This window comes from Oncorhynchus kisutch, linkage group LG17, assembly GCF_002021735.2.
Source record: "Oncorhynchus kisutch isolate 150728-3 linkage group LG17, Okis_V2, whole genome shotgun sequence".
Classification (NCBI taxonomy): domain Eukaryota; kingdom Metazoa; phylum Chordata; class Actinopteri; order Salmoniformes; family Salmonidae; genus Oncorhynchus; species Oncorhynchus kisutch.
In genome coordinates this window covers 84587240-84602579 of record NC_034190.2, presented here as the reverse complement: position 1 = coordinate 84602579, position 15340 = coordinate 84587240, and the positions used below count along the sequence as shown (strand labels likewise).

Genomic DNA, 15340 nt, shown 5'->3' with positions numbered 1-15340 from the left:
AGGATGCAAACTTCTGCCTGAAAAAGCTGGCCTTAGCTTTCCTGACTGACTGCGTGTATTGGTTCCTGACTTCCCTGAACAGTTGCATATCGCGGGGACTATTCGATGCTATTGCAGTCCGCCACAGGATGTTTTTGTGCTGGTCGAGGGCAGTCAGGTCTGGGGTGAACCAAGGGCTATATCTGTTCTTAGTTCTGCATTTTTTGAACGGAGCATGCTTATCTAAAATGGTGAGGAAGTTACTTTTAAAGAATGACCAGGCATCCTCAACTGACGGGATGAGGTCAATGTCCTTCCAGGATACCCGGGCCAGGTCGATTAGAAAGGCCTGCTCACAGAAGTGTTTTAGGGAGCGTTTGACAGAGCTTGGCCGTATTATGACTCTACATAATACACGTTTTAAAACAATACATAATACACTACTGTACATAGTACACTGCATAATACACTACATAGTACACTGCATAATACACTACATAGTACACTACATAATACACTACATAATACACTACATAGTACATAATACACTACATAATACACTACATAATACACTACATAATACACTACATAATACACTACATAATACACTACATAATACATAATACACTACATAATACACTACATAATACATAATACACTACATAATACACTACATACTACATAATACACTACATAATACACTACATAATACACTACATAATACACTACATAATACACTACATAATACACTACATAATACACTACATAATACACTACATAATACACTACATAGTACACTACATAATACACTACATAATACACTACATAATACACTACATAATACACTACATAGTACACTACATAATACACTACATAATACATAATACACTACATAATACACTACATAATACACTACATAGTACACTACATAATACACTACATAATACACTACATAGTACACTACATAATACACTACATAATACATAATACACTACATAATACACTACATAATACACTACATAATACACTACATAATACACTACATAGTACACTACATAATACACTACATAATACATAATACACTACATAATACACTACATAACACACTACATAATACACTACATAATACACTACATAATACATAATACACTACATAATACACTACATAATACACTACATAATACACTACATAATACATAATACACTACATAATACACTACATAATACACTACATAATACATACATAGTACACTACATAATACACTACATAGTACATAATACACTACATAATACACTACATAATACACTACATAATACACTACATAATACACTACATAATACACTACATAATACACTACATAATACATAATACACTACATAATACACTACATAACACACTACATAATACACTACATAGTACACTACATAATACACTACATAGTACATAATACACTACATAATACACTACATAATACACTACATAATACACTACATAACACACTACATAATACACTACATAATACACTACATAACACACTACATAGTACACTACATAATACACTACATAGTACATAATACACTACATAATACACTACATAATACACTACATAGTACACTACATAATACACTACATAGTACATAATACACTACATAATACAATACATAACACACTACATAATACACTACATAATACACTACATAATACACTACATAACACACTACATAACACACTACATAATACACTACATAATACAATACATAACACACTACATAATACACTACATAATACACTACATAATACACTACATAATACAATACATAATACACTACATAATACACTACATAATACATAATACACTACATAATACACTACATAATACAATACATAATACACTACATAATACAATACATAATACATAATACACTACATAATACAATACATAATACACTACATAATACACTACATAATACACTACATAATACACTACATAATACACTACATAGTACACTACATAATACACTACATAGTACATAATACACTACATAATACACTACATAATACACTACATAGTACATTACATAATACACTACATAGTACATAATACACTACATAATACAATACATAACACACTACATAACACACTACATAGTACACTACATAATACAATACATAACACACTACATAATACACTACATAATACACTACATAATACAATACATAATACACTACATAGTACATAATACACTACATAATACACTACATAATACACTACATAATACACTACATAGTACATAATACACTACATAATACACTACATAATACATAATACACTACATAATACACTACATAATACACTACATAATACACTACATAATACACTACATAACACACTACATAATACATAATACACTACATAATACACTACATAATACACTACATAATACACTACATAATACACTACATAATACACTACATAGTACATAATACACTACATAATACACTACATAACACACTACATAATACACTACATAGTACACTACATAATAATACACTACATAACACACTACATAACACTACTTAATACAATACATAATACAATACATAATACACAATATAGTACAATACATAATGCACTAAAGTACATAATACATAGTACACAATACATCATATTTTAAAATGTCTGTGGCTCTTCACAATGCCGTAAGGTGTTATTTTATATGGTTTTATCAATATGGTTTTATTGCTAGCTTGAGTTATCTGGGGTGGCAGAGAGTTCCATGTAGTCATGACTCTATTTAATACTGTGTGTTTCCCAGCCTCTGTTCTGGACCTGGGGGCTGTGAAGAGACCTCTGGTTGTATTTTTTTGTGTTGACAGATGAGTGTCTGAACTGTGTGCCAAATCAAACCAAATGTATTTATATAGCCCTTCTTACATCAGCTGATATCTCAAAGTGCTGTACAGAAACCCAGCCTAAAACCCCAAACAGCAAGCAATGCAGGTGTAGAAGCACGGTGGCTAGGAAAAACTTCCTAGAAAGGCCAAAACCTAGGAAGACCTAGATAGGAACCAGGCTATGAGGGGTGGCCAGTCCTCTTCTGGCTGTGCAGGGTGGAGATTATAACTCATCCGATGATACCCCCGAACGGGGCCAAACTGGCAGGATATAACCCCACCCAATTTTCCAAAGCACAGCCCCCAAACCACTAGAGGGATATCTTCAACCACCAACCTACCATCCTGAGACAAGGCCGAGTATAGCCCACAAAGATCTCCTCCACGACACAACCCAAGGGGGGGCGCAAACCCAGACAGGAGGACCACGTCAGTGACTCAACCCACTCAAGTGACGCACCCTTCCTAGGGATGGCATGGAAGAGCACCAGTAAGCCAGTGATCAGCCCCTGTAATAGGGATAGAGGCAGAGAATCCCAGTGGAGAGAGGGGAACCGGCTAGGCAGAGACATCAAGGGCGGTTCGTTGCTCCAGAGCCTTTCCGTTCACCTTCACACTCCTAGCCCAGACTACACTCAATCATAGGACCTACTGAAGAGATGAGTCTTCAATAAAGACTTAAAGGTTGAGACTGAGTCTGTGTCTCTCACATGGGTAGGCAGACCATTCCATAAAAATTGATCTCTATAGGAGAAAGCCCTGCCTCCAGCTGTTTGCTTAGAAATTCTAGGGACAATTAGGCCTGCATCTTGTGACCGTAGCGTACGTTAGGTATGTACGGCGGGACCAAATTAGAAAGATAGGTAGGAGCAAGCCCATGTAATGCTTTGTAGGTTATCAGTAAAACCTTGAAATCAGCCCTTGCCTTAACAGGAAGCCAGTGTTGGGAGATTAGCACTGAAGTAATATGATCACATTTTTAGTTTTTAGTCAGGAATCTAGCAGCCGTATTTAGCACTAACTGAAGTTTATTTAGTGCTTTATCCGGGCAGCCGGAAAGTAGAGCATTGCAGTAGTCTAACCTAGAAGTAACAAAAGCATGGATTAATTTTTCTGCATCAATTTTGGACCAAAAAAATCTGATCTTTGCAATGTTACGTAGATGGAAAAAAGCTGTCCTTGAAACAATCTTGATATGTTCATCAAAAGAGAGATCAGGGTCCAGAATAACGCAGAGGTCCTTCACAGTTTTATTTGAGATGACTGTACAACCGTCAAGATTAATTGTCAGATTCAACAGAAGATCTCTTTGTTTCTTGGGACCTAGAACAAGCATCTCTCTTTGTCCGAATTTAAAAGTAGAAAGTTTGCAGCCATCCACTTCCTTATGTCTGAAACACATGCTTCTAGCAAGGACAATTTTGGGGCTTCACCATGTTTCATTGAAATGTACAGCTGTGTGTCATCCGCATAGCAGTGAAAGTTAACATTATGTTTTAGAATGACATCCCCAAGAGGTAAAATATATATAGAAAACAATAGTGGTCCTAAAACGGTACCATGAGGAACACCGAATGTACAGTTTATTTGTCAGAGGACAAACCATTCACAAAGACAAACTGATACCTTTCCAATAGATAAGATCTAAACCAGGCCAGAACTTGTCCGTTTAGACCAATTTGGGTTTCCAATCTCTCCAAAAGAAAGTGGTGATCGATGGTATCAAAAGCAGCACTAAGGTCTAGGAGCACGAGGACAGATGCAGAGCCTCAGTCTGACGCCCTTCTAAAGGTCATTTACCACCTTCCCAAGTGCAGTCTCAGTGCTATGATGGGGTCTAAAACCAGACTGAAGCATTTCGTATACATTGTTTATCTTCAGGAAAGCAGTGAGTTGCTGCGCAACAGCTTTTTCTAAAATATTTGTGAGGAATGGGAGATTTTTATATTTTCTGGATCAAGGTTTGGCTTTTTCAAGAGAGGCTTTATTACTGCCACTTTTAATAGGCTACTACAGTCGAATATGTTAACCCAGTCTAATAGGTTGCCCCAGTCTAATATGTTACTCCAGTCTAATATGTTACCCCAGTCTAATAGGTTACCCCAGTCTAGTATGTTACCCCAGTCTCGTAGGTTACTCCAGTCTAATAGGTTACCCCAGTCATATATGTTACCCCAGTCTAATAGGTTACCCCAGTCTAGTATGTTACCCCAGTCTCGTAGGTTACTCCAGTCTAATAGGTTACCCCAGTCATATATGTTACTCCAGTCTAGTAGGTTACTCCAGTCTAATAGGTTAACCCAGTCTAATATGCTAACCCAGTCTAATATGTTTCCCCAGTCTAATATGTTAACCCAGTCTAATAGGTTACCCAGTCTAATATGTTACCCAGTCTAATATGTTAACCCAGTCTAATAGGTTACCCCAGTCTAATATGTTACTCCAATCTAATATGTTAACCCAGTCTAATAGATTACCCAGTCTAATAGATTACCCAGTCTAATAGATTACCCCAGTCTAATAGATTACCCCAGTCTAATATGTTACCCCAGTCTAATAGATTACCCCAGTCTAATAGGTTACCCCAGTCTAATAGATTACCCCAGTCTAATATGTTACCCCAGTCTAATAGATTACCCCAGTCTAATAGGTTAACCCAGTCTGATAGGTTAACCCAGTCTAATATGTTACCCAGTCTAATAGATTACCCAGTATAATATGTTACCCAGTCCAATAGATTACCCAGTCTAATAAGTTACCCAGTATAATATGTTACCCCAGTCTAGTAGGTTACCCAGTATAATATGTTACCCCAGTCTAGTAGGTTACCCCAGTCTAATAATTTTAGTGAGTTTGATACTGTAACGGTTTTCTTCCATTGAAGGAGAGGAGGACCAAAATGCAGCGGGGTTAGTGTTCAACAAGTTTAATAAGGACAATAAACGTGAACACTACAAAATACAAAACATAAAATGTGAAAAACCGAAACAGTCCTATCTGGTGCATAGACACATAGACAGAAGACAACCACCCACAAAGTACCGACAGAATATGGCTGCCTAAATATGGTTCCCAATCAGAGACAACGATAGACAGCTGCCTCTAATTGAGAACCAATCTAGGCAACCATAGACATACAAACTACCTAGAAAGGAAACAGCCCCATAAACATACAAAACCCCTAGACCAGGCTAAACACATAAATCCCCCATGTCACACCCTGACCTAACCAAAATAATAAAGAAAACAAAGATAACTAAAGCCAGGGCGTGACAGGTACACATCCGGTGGATAGAGAGCTGTTTATTATGTTCAACATAGGAGGGCCAAGCACAGGAAGCAGCTCTTTCAGTAGTTTAGTTGGAATAGGGTCCAGTATGCAGCTTGAAGGTTTAGAAGCCATGATTATTTTCATCATTGTGTCAAGAGATATAGTACTAAAACACTTGAGCGTCTCTCTTGATCCTAGGTCCTGGCAGAGTTGTGCAGACTCAGGACAACTGAGCTTTGGAGGAATACACAGATTTAAAGAGGAGTCCATAATTTGCTTTCTAATGATCATGATCTTTTCCTCAAAGAAGTTCATGAATTTATTACTGCTGAAGTGAAAGCCATCCTCTCTTGGGGAATGCTGCTTTTTAGCTAGCTTTGCGATAGTATCAAATACATTTTGGATTGTTCTTATTTTCCTCAATTAGGTTGGAAAAATGGGATGATCGAGCAGCAGTGAGGGCTCTTCGATACTGCACGGTACTGTCTTTCCAAGCTAGTCGGAAGACTTCCAGTTTGGTATGGTGCCATTTCCGTTCCAATTTTCTGGAATATTTTCTGTATACCAGGGAGCTAGTTTCTTATGGGAAATGTTTTTAGTTTTTAGTGGTGCAACTGCATCTAGGGTATTGCGCAAGGTTAAATTGAGTTCCTCAGCTAGGTGGTTAACTGATTCTTGTCCTCTGACGTCCTTGGGTAGGCAGAGGTAGTCTGGAAGGGCATAAAGAAATCTTTGGGTTGTCTGAGAATTTATAGCACGACTTTTGATGCTCCTTGGTTGGTGTCTGAGCAGATTATTTTATTACGTTTGCGATTGCAAACGTAATAAAATTGTAGTCCGATAGTCCAGGATTATGAGGAAAAATATTAAGATCCACAACATTTATTCCATGGGACAAAACTAGGTCCAGAGTATGACTGTGACAGGGAGTAGGTCCAGAGACATGTTGGACAAAACCCACTGAGTCGATGATGGCTCCGAAAAGCCTTTTGGAGTGGGTCTGTGGACTTTTCCATGTGAATATTAAAGTCACCAAAGATTAGAATATTATCTGCTATGAGTACAAGGTCCGATAGGAATTCAGGGAACTCAATGAGGAACGCTGTATATGGCCCAGGAGGCCTATAAACAGTAGCTATAAAAAGTGATTGAGTAGGTTGCATAGATTTCATGACTAGGAGCTCAAAAGACGAAAACATATTTTTTGGGGTAAATTGAAATTTGCAATCGTAAATGTTAGCAACACCTCCGCCTTTGCGGGATGCACGGGGGATATGGTCACTAGTGTAACCAGGAGGTCAGGCCTCATTTAACACAGTAAATTCATCAGGCTTAAACCATGTTTCAGTCAGGCTAATCACATCAAGATTATGATCAGTGATTAGTTCATTGATTATAACTGCCTTGGAAGTGAGGGATCTAACAATAAGTAGCCCTATTTTGAGATGTGATATATCACAATCTCTTTCAATAATGGCAGGAATGGAGGAGGTCTTTATTCTAGTGAGATTGCTAAGGCGAACACCGCCATGTTTAGTTTTGCCCAACCTAGGTCTAGGCACAGACACAGTCTCGATGGGGATAGCTGAGTTGACTACACTGACTGTGCTAGTGGCAGACTCCACTAAGCTGGCAGGCTGGCTAACAGCCTGCTGCCTGGCCTGTACCCTATTTCATTGCGGAGCCAGGGGAGTTAGAGCCCTGTCTATGTTCGTAGATAAGATGAGAGCACCCCTCCAGCTAGGATGGAGTCCATCACTCCTTCACAGGCCAGGCTTGGTCCTGTTTGTGGGGGAGTCCCAGAAACAGGGCCAATTATCTACAAATTCTATCTTTTGGGAGGGGCAGATAACAGTTTTCAACCAGCGATTGAGTTGTGAGACTCTGCTGTAGAGCTCATCACTCCCCCTAACTGGGAGGGGGCCAGAGACAATTACTCGATGCCAACACATCTTTCTAGCTGATTTACACGCTGAAGCTATGTTGCAGTTGGTGACCTCTGACTGTTTCATCCTAACATCGTTGGTGCCGACGTGGATAACAATATCTCTATACTCTCTACACTCGCCAGTTTTAGCTTTAGCCAGCACCATCTTCAGATTAGCCTTAACGTCGGTTACTTATCTTCGGCTGTTGGAGGTCCTGACGAACCACGTCCAGATAAAGTGTCCGGAGTGAAAAAGTTGAATGAAAAAAAAAAGTTGAGTGAGGGAAAAACTAAAAATATTAACGTAATTAAAAAGTAAAAACCATAAAGTTGTCAGGTAGCAAAGTAAGGTTGTCAACAAAACGCACAGCAGCACGTAAACAAGTAAGCATGTTGTGACCGGAAATGCCAACTGCTTGAGCAGACAGTTCGGTACCTTCAACACACCAATACCTCTCACAAAGACCAATAGGGATGCAGTCGGTCTCTTTGAGCCAGGAGAAATTGACATGCATGTCACTGACATTGCAATACATGTCCTTACTTTTCGCCCATGAACAGACAACTGGGCAGTAGTCCAGGTGCGACAAAACTAACGCCTGTAGGACTGGCCTGGTTGAAGGGCCGAGCAGTGCCTTATCATGGACAGGCCACTTCCCATTTTAGCAACCATTGAGTCTATATGTTTTGACAATGACAGCTTGCTATATAAGGGTAATACCCAGCAGTTTAGTATTCTCAACTTGTCTCAATCGCCACATTATTCAATACTAGATCTAAATTAGATTTAGGATTGGGTGAGTGATTTGTCAAAAAAAATGGATGCTTTTTGTTTTTGAGATATTTAAGTAGTCACCCATTTCTAAAACTGACTGGACCTCTACGTTAAAGGATTCAGTTATTTATTTTACTGTCGTAGCCGACTTGTCTACTGTTCAGTCCTCAGTGTACATGAACACACAGGCTTTATTCAAGGTCAGTGGAAGGTCATTAGTAAACACAGAAAACAATAATGGCCCTAGCCGGCTGCCCTGCGGTACACCACACTCAACCAAGTTTGAATTAGAGAGGCTTCCATTAAAAAAAAGCACCGGTAACAGGCTAATTGGTCGACTGTTTGAATCATTAAAGGGTGCTTTAATGACCTTCGCCTCCCTCCAAGCCTGAGGGCACACACCGATTCTTAGGGCACACACCGATTCTTAGGCTTAAATTGAAGATGTTGCAAACAGGAATCACAATGTATTCTGCCTCCAACCTCAACAATTTACCATCCAGGTTGTTGGTGCCAGGTGGCTTGTTTTTTTATTTTACCTTTATTTAACTAGGCAAGTCAGTTAAGAACAAATTCTTATTTTCAATGACGGCCTAGGAACAGTGGGTTAACTGACTTGTTCAGGGGCAGAATGACAGATTTGTACCTTGTCAGCTCGGGGATTTGAACTTGCAACCTTTCGGTTACTAGTCCAACACTCTAACCAACACAGCAGCTGCCGCCCCACAGCAGCTGCCGCCCCAAAAGTTTCCAAATGTATAGATAGCAAAAACAATTCACCTCCTCCACACCAACTTTGTACAACTCAAAACTACAGTGCTTTGTTAATCTTATCAACAAAAAAGTTCTTAAAGTGGTTGGAAATAACAAAGGGTTTAGTTATAAACAAGCCATCTGCCTCAATGACTGATGGAGCGGAGTTTTTTGCCTAGAATTTCATTAAAGGTATTCCAGAGCTTTTTACTATCATAATTTTTATATATAAAAAAAAAAATTGTTCCATAGTTTCTTCATCTTTTTGTTTAGTTTAGTTAACGTGATTTTTAAATTTACTGTATGTTTGCCAGTCTGCTGTGTTGTCAGACTTATTTGCTATTCACTTTGCCTCATCCCTCTCAGCCATACATTTTTTTTAATTCATCAATTCATCATCTATCCATGGAGATTTGGAAGTTCTAACAGTCAGTTTCCTGATGGGTGCATCAGTAACTGGAAGAGGCAGTTTCATAATGCTTCAAGTACAAGCGTCAGGTTTTTCCTCATTACACATCAGACCAACACATATTTTTCACATATTTGAATTAGAAATCACTGCAAAACCTCCTTGTACACAATTGTACGTATATAATAGATATAGCTATTACATTATGATCACTACACACCAAACATCTGCATTTTTCCACCCTGCGTGTGCTGTAGGTGAAGTCCTTGGCTGACTCCATCGATGATGTCTTGACCTGTCAGTCTGGCGTGGAAGACTTTCAGGAGGAGGAGGAAGAGGAGGAGGAAGGTGACGGAGGCGAGACAGGGGTGGTGGCGGACGACTTTGGAGAGTGTGTTTGGAGACCGAGGGAGGGAGACAGACAGAGGGGCGGAGGAAGAGGAAGAGGAGGAGAGAGACAGAGCATGCACGAGGACAGCATAGCCACCTCCTACAGCGACGTGACCCTCTACATTGATGACCCCTCCTCGCCATTGTCCCTGGACCGCGGCCCCAGCAGCACTGACACAGAATACTGGAGCCCTGGAGTGGGTGGCGTTGGGGTGGGGGGCCGTGAAGACAGCCGGGACACAGAGGGAGGGGGCAGCAGTAACAGCAGACGCAGCACCCCCTGTACAGAGTGTAGAGACTACAGCCTGAGAGGAGCTCACCTGCCTCTGCTGACCATTGATCCCCCTAGCGACAGCTCTGTTGATATGAGTGACCGCTCGGATAGAGGTTCGATAGGTAGACTGGTCTACGAGACAGAGCCAGGGGGAGGTGGGGGAGGAGGGGGGGAAGGGAGGTCGCCTCACGGCACTATTAAACACAACCCCCACCCAAACCCCCACCCAAACCCCCACCCCAACCCCAACGGGCGCTCTGCCCCCACACACCCCCAGGCCCAAGGCCAGACTCGTACTGTGCTCCCTCACCGCCCCCACCCCTCGGCCATTCCCTCCCACCTGCCCTACCACACTATCCTACACCACCACCATCAGATCCCGCACCACACCCAGCACCCCCACCACCCGTACCCCGACACTCCCTCTTCGTCCTCCCAGTCCCCGCAGGGACAACCCCTCACCCCTCTGTCTTCCTCCTCATCCACCACACTGCCCCCTGGTGGCCTGGAGCAGGTATGCTGTTCGGATGGAGACAACGACTCTCTCAACTCCACCACCAACTCTAACGATACCATCAACTGCTCCTCCGGGTCCTCATCACGCGACAGCCTCCGGGAGCCCCTCCCACCGCTCGGGAAACAGACCTATCAGAGAGAGAGCAGACAAAGCTGGGATAGCCCCGCCTTTAACAATGACGTGGTGCAGAGACGACAGTACCGCATCGGACTCAATCTGTTCAACAAGTAAGTTAGACAGTACCGCATCAGTACCGATTCATACTGTGTGTGTGTGTGTGTGTGTGTGTGTGTGTGTGTGTGTGTGTGTGTGTGTGTGTGTGTGTGTGTGTGTGTGTGTGTGTGTGTGCAGGGTTGGGTAGGTACATTTCTAAATGTAATCTATTGCAGTTATCAGCCCAAAATTGTAATCAGTAACGTAATTTTTGGATTACCCCAACCTCAGTAACATAATTAGATTACTTTCCCCTTAAGAGACATTAGAAGAAGACAAAAATGCATTTTACCAATTGAACAACATCTATTGCAGGATTAATCAATGTTAGAGCCATAAATTGATGTTGCTTTTTACTTTATGGGTTTATGTAAAACAATTAGCCTGTATATTTACATAAAAAACGAAGTCTGTCATTTAATATCATTATTGATCATCAAGAATAGGACTTGGAAATATGGAAATATTGATTAGTCTAATAGTTTTACCTGAACATAACCCCAAACCTAAGGACTTTTTAGCCAACTCTGTTGTTTATGTTTTTGTCATGGTCTCATTGGTAAAAAAATATATATATGCTGTTTTCATGGAATGGTTTTGAGCACAACTGAAAAGTGCAATTTTAATTGGAATGAAAAATGAATGCCATGTTGCATTTGCTATGTGGTCTATTGTTTACGTTTTTTGTTGGTGATATATATATATATATATATATATATATATATATATATATATATATATATATATATATAATTAGGAATTAGAAAACGTAATTAATTTAATAGTAGTTAATCTCTATGTTTGACATTTTGATATTCTCAATAATATGCAGCTGTTGATGTCTATCAAAAAGTGTTTGACTTGCCTAGTTAAATAAAGGTAAAGAATAAAAAAATAAAAAAATTAAATGCAGCAGTCTAAGTCTAAATTGGAAAACATGACTTGCACTGTAGCCTACAAAGAACCTACTTTCCCCTGATCCATCAAACGATGTGTCGTCATAGTGGTCTCTGATTGGTGGTCATCATTTGGTGTGTCATCATAGTGGTCTCTGATTGGTGGTCATCATTTGGTGTGTCATCATAGTGGTCTCTGATTGGTGGTCATCATTTGGTGTGTCATCATAGTGGTCTCTGATTGGTGGTCATCATTTGGTGTGTCATCATAGTGGTCTCTGATTTGTGGTCAGACTCGCTCAGGTGGAACAAACTTAAACTTGTGCTTTTTTTCAATGCTGATATCAATGTCATTGAGAAAAAACTGAAAACATCCTTTCTGAATTTCAAAAGTAACCCTAGAAGTAATCATCTAGTCGTTCAAAAGTATCTGTAATCTGATTACAATATTGTAGCCGGTTACGTAACGGATGATAGATTACGGATTACCAAAAAAACGTAACTAACAGATTATAAGTCATCCATTACTCCCCAACCCTGCGTGCATGAAGAGAGTTCTGAACAGAGAAGCAGATTAAATCTAATTGTATTTGTCACATGCACTGGTGTAGACGTTATCGTAAAATGCTAGTTTACGAGCCCTTCCCAACAACGCAGAGGTTAATTTAAAAAAAATAAAACATAACAGTAACACAAGAGCAATAAAATAAAATACACAGAATGGAGATACAGAATGGAGACACAGAATGGAGCTATAGAATGGTGCCACAGAATGGAACCTCAGAATGGAGCCTCAGAATGGAGCCTCAGAATGGAGCTATAGAATGGTGCCACAGAATGGAGCCACAGAATGGAGCTACAGACTATACAGGGAGTACCAGTACCTGATCAATGTGCAGTGGTACGAGGTATTTGAGGTAGATATGTACATGAAGGCAGGGTAAAGTGACTAGACATCGGGATAGATAATAATAAGGTATTTGAGGTAGATATGTACATGAAGGCAGGGTAAAGTGACTAGACATCGGGATAGATAATAATAAGGTATTTGAGGTAGATATGTACATGAAGGCAGGGTAAAGTGACTAGACATCGGGATAGATAATAATAAGGTATTTGAGGTAGATATGTACATGAAGGCAGGGTAAAGTGACTAGACATCAGGATAGATAATAATAAGGTGTTCGAGGTACAGTGGGGCAAAAAAGTATTTAGTCAGCCACCAATTGTGCAAGTTTTCCCACTTAAAAAGTAATTTTCATCATAGCTACACTTCAACTATGACAGACAAAATGAGAAGAAAAAAAATCCAGAAAATCACATTGTAGGATTTTTAATGAATTTATTTGCAAATTATGGTGGAAAATAGGTATTTTTATGAACAAAAAAATATACAATTTTAATTGGAAGTCAGACAAAATTAAAATGGCCTATTTATATAACAAATATGAATTCGGAGGGAAGAAATTATTAAATATTAAAGTATTAGACCTCTCACTGAAGGCGTCAGTCATACAAAAGTTATACTTGAATCCAAACTGGTTCTCTAGTAAATTGGTAGGAATGTCTCATTCTATGTTAAAAAATGGCTTTTTTTCCCCCCTTTATTCAGATTACAACTGATCACTTTTGGTTATTTGAAAAGGAAAACATCTCCCAAATATCGCTATTTTTAAAACAAGCCATAGAAAATGTGTTGCAATTTCAATTTAGAAAAAAACAAACAAATAACACAACAAATGTGGTTAAACTCAAATATACTAATTGATTAAAAAAAAAATATTTTTCGAAGAAATTTAAAAAAAAATGTATACTTTTTTGTGAATGACATCATAGATAGGACTGGTGGAGTTATGTCACACATGCAGCTATTTATGTATTTTGGTATTGTCTATATGTAGCTCGTTTTTGGTCACAGGTCCAGGAACAGCTGAAGAATTGCATCATTTGCCGAGAACGAACGCTGCAGATGGCAATACTGGGTGATTTGAAAATCCATAGTTAATCAATCAATAATATAATCGTTATTTTAGCAAAACATTTAATTTTTCATTTACAGTCTGTAGAAGTAATGAGAATAGAAAGTTTCAGAACTTTTGTGAAGCATCACAGCACAGTTGAAAAATACAAATAGAAATCCAAAATGGATGGTGTTGAGAGATAGATGGGAGGGGTTGAATGGAGCTGAAGGGACTGGATGGTGTTGAGAGATAGATGGGAGGGGTTGAATGGAGCTGAAGGGACTGGATGGTGTTAAAAGATAGATAGGAGGGGTTGAATGGAGCTGAAGGGCCTGGATGGTGTTGAGAGATAGATGGGAGGGGTTGAATGGAGCTGAAGGGACTGGATGGTGTTAAGAGATACATGGGAGGGGTTGAATGGAGCTGAAGGGACTGGATGGTGTTGAGAGATAGATGGGAGGGGTTGAATGGAGCTGAAGGGACTGGATGGTGTTGAGAGATAGATGGGAGGGGTTGAATGGAGCTGAAGGGACTGGATGGTGTTGAGAGATAGATGGGAGGGGTTGAATGGAGCTGAAGGGACTGGATGGTGTTGAGAGATAGATGGGAGGGGTTGAATGGAGCTGAAGGGACTGGATGGTGTTGAGAGATAGATGGGAGGGGTTGAATGGAGCTGAAGGGACTGGATGGTGTTAAAAGATAGATAGGAGGGGTTGAATGGAGCTGAAGGGCCTGGATGGTGTTGAGAGATAGATGGGAGGGGTTGAATGGAGCTGAAGGGACTGGATGGTGTTGAGAGATAGATGGGAGGGGTTGAATGGAGCTGAAGGGACTGGATGGTGTTGAGAGATAGATGGGAGGGGTTGAATGGAGCTGAAGGGACTGGATGGTGTTAAGAGATAGATGGGAGGGGTTGAATGGAGCTGAAGGGACTGGATGGTGTTGAGAGATAGATGGGAGGGGTTGAATGGAGCTGAAGGGACTGGATGGTGTTGAGAGATAGATGGGAGGGGTTGAATGGAGCTGAAGGGACTGGATGGTGTTGAGAGATAAATGGGAGGGGTTGAATGGAGCTGAAG

At 39.9% G+C, this 15340-nt stretch overlaps 1 protein-coding gene across 1 annotated transcript in view; it reads left to right on the top strand.

The window, feature by feature from the left end:
* LOC116354450 (IQ motif and SEC7 domain-containing protein 1-like) overlaps window positions 1-15340 on the top strand; it is a 94012-nt gene that overhangs the window by 51862 nt on the left and 26810 nt on the right. The window contains 3 exon segments of the mRNA XM_031794852.1: window positions 10268-10912; window positions 11023-11082; window positions 11114-11418. Coding sequence (XP_031650712.1) covers window positions 10268-10912; window positions 11023-11082; window positions 11114-11418 — 1010 coding nt within the window.